The sequence below is a fragment of the Podarcis tiliguerta genome (assembly GCF_965153285.1).
Source record: "Podarcis tiliguerta genome assembly, chromosome: 2".
Lineage (NCBI taxonomy): Eukaryota > Metazoa > Chordata > Lepidosauria > Squamata > Lacertidae > Podarcis > Podarcis tiliguerta.
This window is the reverse complement of record NC_139535.1, coordinates 20,680,138-20,694,291: the sequence shown is the minus strand read 5'-3', so window position 1 is coordinate 20,694,291 and position 14,154 is coordinate 20,680,138. Positions and strand designations below refer to the sequence as shown.

Here is a 14,154-nt window from a genome sequence, read left to right as displayed (position 1 = left end):
GTGGTGGTTGTCAAGACTAGGGCCTGGGTTCAAATCCACACTCCGCCAGGAAGGTCAATGGGTGGGGCTAGGTTGGGTCTGTTTCTCAACCTAACCTACCACACAGGGTTGTTGTGAATATAAAATAGATCAGGAGAATAATGAAAGGCACGGTATAAATTGTAAGAATAATTGAAAATAGTAATGGTAAGGCCTGTCGTGCTTTGGTGCAAACCCCAGACAGTTGGTGCCAGAGGATTAGGCCTCAGTCTGTCAGTTTGCAATGTTATTCCCCACTAGATGGGAATGAGCCCTATTGAACTCAGCAGGACTCGCTTCTCTGGAGGCATACACAAGATTGCCGCAGTGTTAATCACTTTGCCATGCAGTGGGAGTAAGCTGGAGCCAGAGAAAATGGTAATAAATGTAAAGTGGTACCTCGGGTTAAGAACTTAATTCGTTCCGGAGGTCCGTTCTTAACCTGAAACTGTTCTTAACCTGTAACACCACTTTAGCTAATGGGGCCTCCCGCTGCTGCTGCTGCACTGCCACCACACGATTTCTGTTCTCATCCTGAAGCAAAGTTCTTAACCTGAGGTACTATTTCTGGGTTGGCGGAGTCTGTTACCTGAAGTGTCTGTAACCTGAAGTGTATGTAACCCAAAGTACCACTGTATTTAAAAGCCTTATTTAAGACACAGTCCTATTCACACACCAGGAAATATGTCCCACTGAGCAGTGTCTGTTCCTGGGAATGGGAGTTCACCCCTTACAGAGCTATGGTTCCCAGCACCCTTAACAAACCACATTTCCCAGGATTCTTTGCAGAAAGCTATGTGCTTTAAATGCATGGCAGTCTGTGACTGTGTGTAAAGTCAAATGGCAAATTCAAGTTCAAGGGCCGGCCTGGCCTGGATATCAGGCTCAGCTGCTTTCATCAAGCTGGTGTTAGCTTATTGGGCTGTGGTTGCCTCAGTTTGTGACCAAGCTCCTAGTGGTGGGTGTCCCCCCCCCCCCGCACTGCCGCCCAGTTTATTATCCCCTTGCTGTTTGGGTTGCCATAGGATCCTGATTCCACACAACGGTTTCCTTATTCCACATCCCTGGGTTTCAGACATCACAGCTGCAGGGAATCAGAGCAGGCACAACAAAACAGAGCTCGCAGCTCTCGCAAACACACCTCCATTCTGAATACAATACAGCAGACCCCAAATAAATTAGCGGAAAGGTGGGGTGGGGGGCTCTGCTTAATTGCAGCTCCTGGTTGTAGGTGGGGTGGTTCAGCAACAAAGCCTGTGGGGGGGGGGAGAAGAGGCGGAGACGAGAGGCGCCAAAGTGACTTCAGCATCCAGATGAGCCCAGATGGCTACAAACGATGCCAAGTGGGGAACAGAAGGCCTGCGCGTCCTTCCCACCCTATTAACGTAGAGAAGGAGGGAACCCAAGACCCTCTCCAAGCAGCTTATTGGGATTGGGTTTCACCTGTGGCTCTGACTCAACATGCAGGTGTGCAGGCTGCTTCCCCACCCGATCAGAGATTTGTTGTTGGGTTTTGTTTTTTTTTAAGCCTACGAGAGGGATTAAACAGCAAACCAGGGAGATGTGTCCCCTCATCATCAACATCAAGTGATACCATGTTATCACTTGAGCTGTTCTCCCTGCGCACAAAATCCCACTGGGAAAGATTATTCTTGCTTGTGTTCTTCCCAGCTGATTGCCTTTCAGGTCTTGATGCCTGAACATCCTGAATGCCCACTTTTATGTACACCACTTAGAGAGGCAGATTGTTAAGTGGCATGTTGTTGTTGTTTAGTCGTGTCCGACTCTTTGTGACCCCATGGACCAGAGCACGCCAGGCACTCCTGTCTTCCACTGCCTCCCACAGTTTGGTCAAACTCATGCAGGTAGCTTCGAGAACACCGTCCAACCATCTCGTACTCTGTCGTCCCCTTCTCCTTGTGCCCTCCATCTTTCCCAACATCAGGGTCTTTTCCAGGGAGTCTTCTCTTCTCATGAGACATATAGATGTCTTAAAACAAAACAAAAGGGCAGTTCACAAAGTTGCTTCAGCTGATACTACAATTGCGACTCTGTGGGGGTACTAAAACTGTATGTTGCCAAATTAGTGTTTCATGTTGTGCCTTCCTTTTTTTTAACTGGGCACTGCTCCCTTTTGAGGCCCTTATTTCATTATTTATTTCTAAGTACAGTGGTACCTCGGGTTAAGTACTTAATTCGTTCCGGAGGTCCGTACTTAACCTGAAACTGTTCTTAACCTGAAGCACCACTTTAGCTAATGGGGCCTCCCGCTGCCGCCGCGCTGCCGGAGCACAATTTCTGTTCTCATCCTGAAGCAAAGCTCTTAAGCCGAGGTACTATTTCTGGGTTAGCGGAGTCTGTAACCTGAAGCGTATGTAACCTGAAGTGTATGTAACCCGAGGTACCACTGTATCCTAATAAGCATGTCCTTCAGTTTAAAGCAAAACTTCTAGCTGACAGTGTGGCTTCTTTCTGATGCGGTTAGACTACAACTCCCATGATTTCAGACCATGGATCATGCTGGGACTGATGGGAACTGGAGTCCAACAGCACCTGGAGGGGACCATGTTGGATATATCTGTTCTAGGGGGTCTAACAGCACAGAAAACAATTTCAAAACAGCAACACAAAAATTACAAAAATAATGACTACAAACCAACTGTGCAGGGTATAAAGATAGCAGGAGCCGTGTTCAAATCTGAAACAGATGAAAGGTTTTTTCTACGTTAGGCATTCAGTGTGGAACCTGCTATGCTTCATTTACTCAGGTTTTTTTACAGGGCATCCGCACATCAGCAACTTCAGGTCATCCTGTAACTCTCCTGTGATTCTTCTGTCTTTTCTTGGACTGTTGTTTTTTAAAAGCACAGAAATGTAGAGTGATCTCCATAGGTGTAGGTGCCTTTACCATTACTCTCCTGACTCAGACTGCATAGGGCAGCGACTGGTGAGTAGAAGGAATGACCTGTGGCCCTCCAGATGTTTTGGGACTACAACTCCCATGATCCCTAGCTGACAGGACCAGTGGTCAGGGATGATGGGAACTGTAGTCCCAAAACATCTGGAGAGCTGAGTTTGCCTATACCTGCTCTAGATATTGTTGGACTCCAGCTCCCATCAGCACCAGTCAGCATGACCCCTGGTCAGGGATGATGGGAGTTGGTAGTCTGGCAACTTCTGGAGAGCTACAGGTTCCCTACTGCATACGGCTTTAACCAGAACTTCAAATTGTACTTGGATCTTACAGCTGTTTGTGTTTTAGTATTACCAAAAAAAATAAAAATCCAGCATTTCTGACAAATCATTGTGGCACCTGCCTGTGTGTGTGTATGTGTGTGTGTACACAAAGGGCAAGCAGGAAGCATCCCTGGGTTCAAGGAGAGATTGCAATTGGCCCTCGAACCTTCAGTTGTTTCTCCCTATTTTGATCTTCTGATGCTAGGAATGTCCCCGCAAACAGGAGATCACACAGAGGTGGATTTTGGAGTCGGAAGGGGCCTAGATTCAGGTGGGAGGAGGAAGGCTTTAGGAGAAATTGGCTCTGGTGAGGGGCTCTGTTGTCTGCAGGACACATGCAAGTTCACGGGCTTGAATTTCTTGCCCACCCCTCCCTTTGCTGACACCTGGCACCTCCCCTGCCCCTCAAAACATACCCTCTGGCACCTGTTTTCCCTCCCCTCCTTCAAACTTGAGCCAGAATGGCTGGAAAACACCGGTCTTTGGGGACATTGGGGTCTTTCCACAAGCACCTGCATGTTAATTGGAGACAAGGTGAGATACTGGCAGATTTCCCCATCCTGCCCAGTGGCAGATGGGCAGGATCATATTTGCCAAACCACAAGCAAATGGCATCCTTTTGCCACCCTAAGAACAGACTCTGTGTGAATGTGTGGCCATGTGCGTCTTGCCATTAGTCAAAGGCACCCCGCCAAATATAACCCAAAAGCTGTCAAATTAATAGCCAGAGTTTTGTTTGCTTGTGTGGCAGGTGATTCCATGAAAACATCAAACTTAGAGAGCCATTTTCCATCTTCACATATAGTTAACAGGTTATATATGGAATCATAGAATTGTAGGATTGGAAGGGATCCCAAAAATCACAGCTAAATCTCTGGCAGAATAGCCATCCAACTTTTGTTTAAAGACCTTCAGTGAAAGAGAGTCTACCATCTTTGGAGGTAGTCCGTTCCAATGTCAAATATCTCGTTAAATTTAATATGATTTTAAAAATAATTTCCCAAAGTTTCATGATCTGTTTTTCAAAATGGCATTTTAGATGTGAGTAAAACAACCAGAAGCACCACATGCAAGATAACTCAGAACATCTCTATTCCACCCCCCCCTCTAAAATTCAGATAAAACCCTCTCCAAGAAAACAAACAATAGGCTTTCTTATTTGCTGAACTGACAATTTTATGCTAGGAGCAAGATCGGTTGTGCATGTTACATTGGTCACAAAAAAACATACTATACCCAAACCTTGGGGAGTTTCCATCTCTTAAGATCGCAGCAAGATGGGGCTTAAAAGTGAAGGAGAGAGACTTCTCCGCTTCCTTTTTAGTGCTGAGTTTGGGTGCACCCCCAGAGCTCCCGAAAGAGTTTCCTCTCCCTTCATATGTGAAGGGGGAATGATTCTGCTTAGCGCCGGTTCCTGCAGCGCTTTGAAGGTTTCTGGCAAACCAGCTGTTTGTCAGGGGCTTTGCAGACTGTTTCTGTTGTAATATTTCATGTCGCTTTATTGCTTTGTGAAGCATCTCGGGCGTTATTTGGAACGGAAGGCAGCATACAGTTGGTTTTAAATAGTGCAAAATAAAACCAGCCGCCTGTCAGCATGGTCATGAGTGATAGGCGTTGGAGACCAGCAATAGAAGGTCCCTGGGTCTCCTCCTCTATTTTATAGGGATGAAACAGAAAGCTGGTTTTCCTTAGATGCGTCATGCTTTGGCTTGTAATGCAGACTTGAACCCTCAAAGACTAAATCACAGAATCATGGAGATGGAAGGGACTGCAAGGGTCAACCAGTCCAACTCCCTGCAATACAGGAATCTCAACTAAAGCATATCAACTAAAATATTAAAAAAAGAAGACAAATTTTATGTATGGAAAAGCTGAAACCCCTTACTCCAGAGTAAACCCCATGGGCCTTACATCTGCACAGGAGTGTGCTTTCCATCTAATAAAGTCTTCTCACTTGTAGCCGAGTAAGATTGTCTTCCATAAACATGGTTTTAACAGTGAGTCCGTAAGTGATTGTGGAGGCCAATTCTGGATCCACACATCCTTCCACAGTGGGGACATTGGTTTCCGGACGGGAGTTGATCATGATGTGGGTTTGACAAGCATGCCTTCCTCTTAGCACGTTTCTCCCTTGTGTCCTGAGTTCGAGTGTCTTGAAAGCCCATGACACCTTTGGTAAAGGCTGTTCTCCAACTGGAGCGCTTGCAGGCCAGTGTTTCCCAGTTGTCAGTGTTTATACTACATTTTTTAATATTTGCCCTGAGACAGTCTTTAAACCTCTTTTGTTGAGCACCAGCATTACGCTTTCCATTTTAAAGTTTGGAATAGAGTAGTTGCTTTGGAAGACGATCATCAGGCATCCACACAACATGACCTGTCCAACGAAGTTGATGTTGAAGAATCATTGCTTTAACTCTGGTGATCTTTGCTTCTTCCAGTACACTGATATTAGTTCGCCTGTCTTCCCAAGTGATGTGTAAAATTTTTCGGAGACACTGTTGATGGACTTTTTAGAGGAGTTGGAGATGGCGTTTATAAGTGGTCCATGCTTCACAAGCATATAGTAAGATTGGTAGTACAAGAGCACTGTAAACAAGCATTTTGGTTTCCCTGCGAATGTCCTGGTCCTCAAACACTCTGCACTTCAGTCAGGAGAAAACTGCACTCGCAGAGTTCAGGCAATGCTGGATTTTGGCATCAGTCTTGGCCCTTGTGGAAATATAACTACCTAGGTAGGAGAAGTGATCAATATTTTCCAACATTACACCATTGAGTTGGATTTGTGGCGCTGCAGAGGGGTTATTTTGTACTTGTTGGTGCAACACTTTGGTTTTTTGGATGTTGAGTGACAGCCAAGCTTTTCATAAGCTTCTGCAAAAATATTTAGGATGGTTTGGAGGTCATCCTCTGAGCATACGCACACTACATTGTCATCAGCATCTGAAGCTCTATGACGGAAGTTACAGTAACCTTACTCTTTGCTTTCAGCCTGCTCAGATTGAAGAGCTTTCCATCTGTTCGATACAGTGTTACCTCGGGTTAAGTACTTAATTCGTTCCAGAGGTCCGTACTTAACCTGAAACTGTGCTTAACCTGAAGCACCTCTTTGGCTAATGGGGCCTCCTGCTGCTGCCGCGCCACTGGAGCACAATTTCTGTTCTCATCCTGAAGCAAAGTTCTTAACCTGAAGCACTATTTCTGGGTTAGCGGAGTCTGTAACCTGAAGCGTATGTAACCTGAAGCGTATGTAACCCGAAGCGTATGTAACCCGAGGTACCACTGTATATGATTTCTACTCCGGTGGTTTCTAATAAAGTCTAATAAAGTGGCTATCAACTCACTCGCAAAGGCTGCGGCATCATAGAATCGTAGAGTTGGAAGGGTCCCTCGGGTCATCTAGTCCAACCCGCTTCAATCCAGGAATCTTTTGCCCAACAGAGGTTGCGTGATGCTATATGTTCACGGAGCCTACCCTCTGGAAGGGAGAAAGATGTCACCATCTAGTGGGGATTTTTCTCAGTGCAGTTTTATATCACCGCCTGCGCTCTCTCTCTCTCTCTCCCTCCACCAGACAACCTCCGGCTCCTCCTCTTCTGGCTCCGCTTGCGAGAGTTCCGCTGGCGCCGCTCCGGGTCTGGCGCGCGTTTTCGCTTCTTCCTCCTCCACGGATGGCTCCGCTCAGGCTGCTCGGGCCAGCCCTGGGCTGGAGGCTCGCTGCTGCGGCAAGGCCCGTTTATCTCAGCAGGTAAGCGGGATCTACACCCCGCGGAGGAAACTGACAGTGCCCTATGGCTCGGGGCTGCCCGCCGCCCACGCCGTCACCGTGACTTGGGTTTCTTGCCAGGCAGAAATCCAACTGGTCGAGCCTATCCCTTCACAGCATTTTTGGGCGGGGAGGATCTAACGCTCCTGGCGTGAAGATTTTAACTGCACCGCTTTCCTGCCAGTAAGAAAAAACGGAGCAAGGAAGCAAGCCCAGCTTCTTAGTGTTTTATGTTAGTGACTGAGCCTTGAAGCGGGGTGTCTAACATTTTTTGCCCTCCAGGTGACATTGGGACGCAGCCCATGCCATCTCTGACCATTGGCAGTGCAGGCCGGGGCTGATGGGACTTGGAGTCGCCACTTGCCCGTCCTGCACGATGTCAGCTTTTATTTACTTGAAAAGCATATACCCCACCTTTTTTCACCAAGGGAAGGCTTACAAAACACAAGATCATAGCAATACAGAAGTCATCCCATTTCAAAAGCTTGGTTAAAAGCAGCTGCTTTGCAGAAATATTCCTATTCTTGCTCTTGGCTTCCAAGCATAGCACTCTGAATTTCATGGGTATGCTTGAGCTGCCTACAGCAACTCAGTGGTTTCAGAAATTAATTATGCAGAATAAAAATATACTCTGCATGTACTTAAGAGTAATTCTTCATTATTATTATTATTATTATTATTATTATTATTATTATTATTATTATTGTGGTGGTGGTGGTGGTTTCAGAAATTAATTATGCAGAATAAAAATATACTCTGCATGTACTTAAGAGTAATTCTTCATTATTGTTGTTGTTGTTGTTGTTAAACATAACCTAAAGCAAGCTCAGGCAGCCTGGTGCCTTCCAAATGTCCAGCACCCTACAGCCCTGTCCATCTGCTGTGCTGGCGGGGGCTGATGGGAGTTGTAGTCCAAAACAGCTGGAAGAGCTAGGATGAATATAAAATGGAAGAATGGTTCGAAGAGGTGTGGGATATAGCTATTAATGATAAATCAATGTGTGCTATCAAGGTAAGATGGGGAATAGAGAGGAGAAATTATTTTGAGGTGATATGGAAGGTATTTATAGTACAGTGGTACCTCAGGTTACATACGCTTTAGGTTACATACGCTTCAGCTTAAAGACTCCCCTAACCCAGAAATAGTGCTTCAGGTTAAGAACTTTGCTTCAGGATGAGAACGGAAATCGTGCTCCGACGGTGTGGCAGCAGCAGGAGGCCCCATTAACTAAAGTGGTGCTTCAGGTTAAGAACAGTTTCAAGTTAAGAATGGACCTCCGGAACGAATTAAGTACTTAACTCGAGGTACCACTGTATATAAAAACATAATAAAACGTCAAACATTTAAATCTTCCCGATACAGGGCTGCCTTCAAGTGTCTTCTAAAAGTTGTGTCGTTCTTTATCTCCTTGACATCTGACGGGAGGGCGTTCCACATAGAAGGCGCCATTGCCAAGAAGGCCCTCTGCCTGGTTCCCTGTAGCTTTGCTTCTCGCAGTGAGGGAACTGCCAGAAGACCCTCGGAGCTGGACCTCAGTGTCCAGGCTGAGCGATGGGAGTGGAGATGCACTTACAACAGGGATGAGGCCTTTTAAGGCTTTAAAAGTCAATGCCAACACTTTGAATTGTGCTCGGAAACATACAATTTTATTGAAACTTTCCAGCACGTTATGAAAACGAAACTAATCTAAATAAAAATAAAGAGGAAAACCGGAAACAAAAAATAAAGAAAATGAAAAAGTGGGATATGAGAGAGAGAGAGCTCTATCAGGGGTAGACTTTAACCCTTATATCACACAGAAGGAGGTAGACCCTCTGAGCTCTCGCCTCCCAGCAGTGATCCTGAGCGCGCTGTGATTTAGATACAATCTCAAGTGTCTTCTTCTCCCTACCTCCACCGCCAGGCCACCCCAGCGAGACCATCGCCTGACACCTTCAGATGATGAGCTCTACCAGAAGACCACCATCCAACACCTGGAGAAGGAATCCCAAGACATCATGTACATAGAAGGCTACAGTGAACGAGGCTTCAGCATCAGCGGGAACAAGGTGGTGGGGCCTTGCGCAGTCTTGCCACGAGCCATCCTGCAGTGGAACGTGAGTGGGGCCTTTCGACTCCTCAACATCCACCCCGATGCTTGGAAATGCGGACTGCGGTGCTAGGAAGGAGATTCCAGGGCAGACAGGACTGTCAACCCTGGAAGATATTATTTCCAAGTCCTGAGATCTTTTGTTAGATCATTGATCTCACAACCATATCCTGAGCTGTGTAGCCTATTTTTTCTCTTCTAAAGTAATTACAGGACTTCCTTTTTCCTCCCGTCCTTTCCAGGTTGGCACACATAAGGACATCACTGCTGAGAGCCTCATCCTGTTCCGCCTGCTGGAGCCTCGAATAGGTACAAGTGCTCTAATTTCCCTTACGCCTGGCATGGGGAACCTCTGGCCTGCCAGATGTTGTTGGATTTTATATCCGATCATCCCCGACTTTTAGCTATGCTGGCTGGAGCTGGTGGGGAGTTCTTCTGGTACAGCAATATGTAGACGGCCACAGGTCAGCCAGCGCACACTTACTGTGCTCTTGTAGGGACGGGAAGGAAGCAAAAAGCAGGGAATAATAATTATTATTATTATTAATAATAATAATAATAATAATAATAATAATTTATTTGTACCCCGCCCATCTGGCTGGGTTTCCCCAGCCACTCTGGGCGGCTTCCAACAAAGATGAAAAATACACTAAAATGTCACATATTAAAAACTTCCCTGAACAGGGCTGCCTTCAGATGTCTTCTGAGTGTCAGGTAGTTGTTTATCGCTTTGACATCTGATGGGAGGGCGTTCCACAGGGCGGGCGCCACTACCGAGAAGGCCCTCTGCCTGGTTCCCTGTAACTTGGCCTCTCGCAGTGAGGGAACCGCCAGAAGGCCCTCGGAGCTGGACCTCAGTGTCTGGGCAGAACGATGGGGGTGGAGACACTCCTTCAGGTATACTGGACCGAGGCCGTTTAGGGCTTTAAAGGTCAGCACCAACACTTTGAATTGTGCTCGGAAACGTACTGGGAGCCAATGTAGGTCTTTCAAGACTGGTGTTATATGGTCTCAGCGGCCGCTCCCAGTCACCAGTCTAGCTGCCGCATTCTGGATTAGTTGTAGTTTCTGGGTCACCTTCAAAGGTAGCCCCACGTAGAGCGCATTGCAGTAGACCAAGCGGGAGATAACCAGAGCATGCACCACTCTGGCGAGACAGTCCGCAGGCAGATAGGGTCTCAGCCTACGTACCAGACGGTTTGTGGGCAACCTGGTTGTAATCATCCAGTTTTACACCTGGATATTGCCCCAGAACGTGCTTCAAGCTTGCCGCCTGCTCTTCCTCTGAAGAGCAGCTTGCCTTGGGTTCCCAGGTGATGTACACAGTCCACCTGACTTGCCTTGAGCAGTAGACCCCTGGGAAGACCCAGGGGAGATGGTGGAACTCCTGCAGGGAGTGGAAGTTCAGTTGTGCAGGAAAATGAAGTTTCATTGCACAGATCGAAGTCCTGGCACTAATGGGACTTCTTTTTTAAATTTCATTTATACCTTTCAGAGATATACATTTCACTGATTTTACATTCATTTTGACATTTTAAAACTTGACTTCCTTTCACCTCTTTCTGCGGTTCCTTAAATTTATTTTTGTTACCTTCTGCATATCCAAATTAACTTGCTCATTTATTTATAATATATATTACACACACACACTCTCACACTCTTATATAGCTGCAGGTTATAACAATAATCCTACCAGTGTTTTTATCTGTTTACAGTTTGTAAATATTCAACAAACCATTTCCATTCTTTTATAAAAAGAAATTTGTTATCTTGATTTCTTATTCTTCCGGTATGTTTTGCCATTTCTGCATATTCTGTAAGTTTTTGTATCCATTCTTCCTATGCTGCCATAATGGGACAACTTCACGGGGGGGGGGGACCCCATTGTGTTTTTATTAAATGATGAAATTAAACTTAAGAGTGGCAAACGGAATTTCCCATCCCTCTCTAAGAAACTGAGAGCATCTTGCTGCTTTGACTTGTATAATTATTATTTTTTAAAGTGTTTTTGTGTTAGCTTTTATTACTGGGGTGGGGGGGGGGACTGCATTAAAATATTTCAGGGGAATGTTTTTTTTAAAAAAAAGGGGAAATGGAATAGAGGCTGCAAATAGGATTCCTAGCAGCTGATCGGAGCCAAATGAAGCGGCTGGCATGCCAGTCACAAACTGACCATCTTTGCCTCTCGCAGGCCATACCACTGAAGAATGCTCAGGAGGAAGGTTGAACTGGTGTCCTTTCTAATCGCTTTCTGTGGTTTCATCTGTTGGCTGTCCTAGAAATCCTGGTCCTGGGGACGGGAAGCAAGGTGGAGCGGCTGGATCCTGCGGTCCTGAAGTTAATGCGTCAGTGTGGGATTGCTGTGGAGGTACAAGATACGGTAAGAGGCCCAAAATGGGGACGAGAAGCAAAGGAGACAATCTTCTCCCTCAGTTCTAGTGCTTGCTTCATCTGAATCTCTCACCTCTGTATTTGAAGCCTCTGCATTTAGAATCTGGAGCTGGACGGAACATGCTAGCAGCATGGTGTTCTAGGCTTAAGAATCAAATTTGGGCCTAATGCTCCCAGTCCTGCTGGCAAAGAAATGTTGGCAATATCTGCCAACAACTTAAGGAAGAAGAAGAAGAGGAGTTTGGGATTTGATATCCCGCTTTATCACTACCCTAAGGAGTCTCAAAGCGGCTAACATTCTCCTTTCCCTTCCTCCCCCACAACAAACACTCTGGGAGGTGAGTGAGGCTGAGAGACTTCAAAAGTGTGACTAGCCCAAGGTCACCCAGCAGCTGCATGTGGAGGAGCGGGGAAGCGAACCCAGTTCACCAGATTACGAGTCCACTGCTCTTAACCACTACACCACACTGAAATTGTATGGCGATGTACTTTATTTGGGGCAAATCTTATCTCTAGAGCTCCTTGGCTATTTGTTCTTTCCAACACCAGGTTTCTGGCTGCGAGGCCTCTGGTATAAGGGGTATTTTTTACCCCTTAAGAGTAGGAACTTCTAGGTATTGATCACTACACTGGTAACATGAGCAGTTTGCTGCAGTGAGATACACTCTGTTTTTGCTGAGATGCACTTTTATCGTTAGATTTGCACTCTGCCTTGATCCATGCCTTCCCCAACCCAAACTTCTTCTAGCTCAGTTGGTAGAGCATGAGACTCTTAATTGCAGGGTTGTGGGTTGGAGTCCCACATTGACAGTAAGAGCTGTTTGACAGTGGAATTTGCTGCCAAGGAGTGTGGTGGAGTCTCCTTCTTTGGAGGTCTTTAAGCAGAGGCTTGACAACCATATGTCAGGAGTGCTCTGATGGTGTTTCCTGCTTGGCAGGGGGTTGGACTCGATGGCCCTTGGGGTCTCTTCCAACTCTATGATTCTATGATTGGACAGAAGATTCCTGAGTTGCAGCAGATTGGATGACCCTCGCAGTCCCTTCCCAGGTCTACAATTCTGAATCTTTTTCCGTCTCATTGCTTCCGCAGCCCAATGCCTGTGCAACGTTCAACTTCTTGACAAGTGAGCGGCGTATGACTGCTGCCGGCCTTATCCCGCCTCCTGGTGTAACACGGGGCTGAATCTCTGAGGGTAAGACCCAGGGGAAGGAAGAGTCTTTGGCAGGGCGAAGAAAGAAACGCTGTTGTCACACCTGCCATGTTCTTCGTTGCTGCGTTTGAGGGACCCTCCTGTTTGAAAGCAACACAAGCCTTTGTGCCCCAAGGCGCAAATGTGTATGAATGAGTGACAAGTCTTTTTTTTAAAAAAAAATACAAGTACACCAGCATGGCTAATTCTAAAGACAGCTTACTTAACACCCACTTTTGGGATGAGGCCCTGGGGTCTAGAAATGTAAAAAAGAAAGAACCGTATTCAGTTTGATCCACGTGCTAAATTAACTTCATGTGGCAAGCTGGATTTGAGGATAGAGAGGCAGTCTTTCTTGTGGAAAAAAATCTAGCACTGTGGAGTTTGCACATTAGATCAGCTGATCGATGGAGATTGTTAGTTTCCCATATTGCGGTCTAGATACTATAGTACCAATGAGTGCTGGATATAGCAATATTTTCAGTTATAGCGCTCCTCGGTGTCTGTTTATGGTCTGCCTGCTTTGAGGGCTGCAGACTCCCCCCAAATAGTTGGAAGAAATAATTGGATATTCACACACACAAAAACCCTGTAATTATTGAAAAGTAGAAGTTCAGGAACTTAGGAAAGAATGGAAACAGGGAGTTAGAATGTATTGTACAACCTAGCAATAGAAAATATATTGGAATATAATACAGAATACTTATTTAGATTTGAGATTGATTCAGCAAAAATTGGCTTTTTGGATATACTGGACTCCACAACCACTCTACAAGAAGGTGCTGTCAAACTCGGACGGACATTTGAAGTGTAATGCTGGAAATAGCTGCTTAAGGCATATGATGTGGTATTGTTCAATGCAACTGGACTTTCTGAAGTTGTTGTATGTAACAACTTTGCATGAGCAAAATCCTTGATATTCATGGATGTTCGTGTGCTTTTAAATTATGTTCCAGTTGTATGGGATTGATGGCAGGACAACAAAAATTGATTTTGCAAGCCTTTAGAGAGTCACCGAGTGATTTATACTTCAAGCCTGGAAGGGTAAATATTCACCACCTATTACAGAGTTGTCTAAAGACCTTAAATCCCTTGCTGCATCTGAACGTACTTTCTAGAAACATCAATTTCATTTGATATATGCTACCCAGCCGCCCAAGTGGATACCCAATCTCTCTATATAAATCACAGCAGATGTAATTGATGTAAGCTGACAGGTGTTCCTCCTCCTTTTTGTCTCCCCCCCTTAATAATCTTGCAATAAAAACCAATTAAGAATGAAGACAGGACAAGCCAATGACAGACCTTTGGCAATATGGATGGCATCCTTGAGCGAAGTGTGTAATCTTAGCATTTGAGCGTGGACTAGCCCAGAGTGGCGAAGATCCAGAATATACTTGAAACAGAATAACGTGGAACCATGTGTGTGTGTTTTCCCAGTCTGTATAAAGGGGTTAAGGACCCA

At 45.7% G+C, this 14,154-nt stretch overlaps 1 protein-coding gene across 2 annotated transcripts in view; it reads left to right on the top strand.

Annotated features, from left to right (window-relative positions):
* NDUFAF3 (NADH:ubiquinone oxidoreductase complex assembly factor 3) overlaps positions 1-14,154 on the top strand; it is a 15,424-nt gene extending 1,270 nt beyond the window's left edge. Inside the window, exons 2-7 of one of the 2 annotated variants that reach the window (XM_083426810.1) lie at positions 2,799-2,912; positions 6,827-7,000; positions 8,923-9,115; positions 9,351-9,417; positions 11,388-11,488; positions 12,590-14,154. In XM_083426810.1, the coding sequence (XP_083282936.1) occupies positions 6,924-7,000; positions 8,923-9,115; positions 9,351-9,417; positions 11,388-11,488; positions 12,590-12,682 (531 nt within the window). In that variant the 5' untranslated portion in view covers positions 2,799-2,912; positions 6,827-6,923 and the 3' untranslated portion in view covers positions 12,683-14,154. Of the gene's footprint in view, positions 1-2,798; positions 2,913-6,826; positions 7,001-8,922; positions 9,116-9,350; positions 9,418-11,387; positions 11,489-12,589 lie in introns of those variants that run through there. The other variant, XM_083426811.1, reaches the window with a different exon arrangement.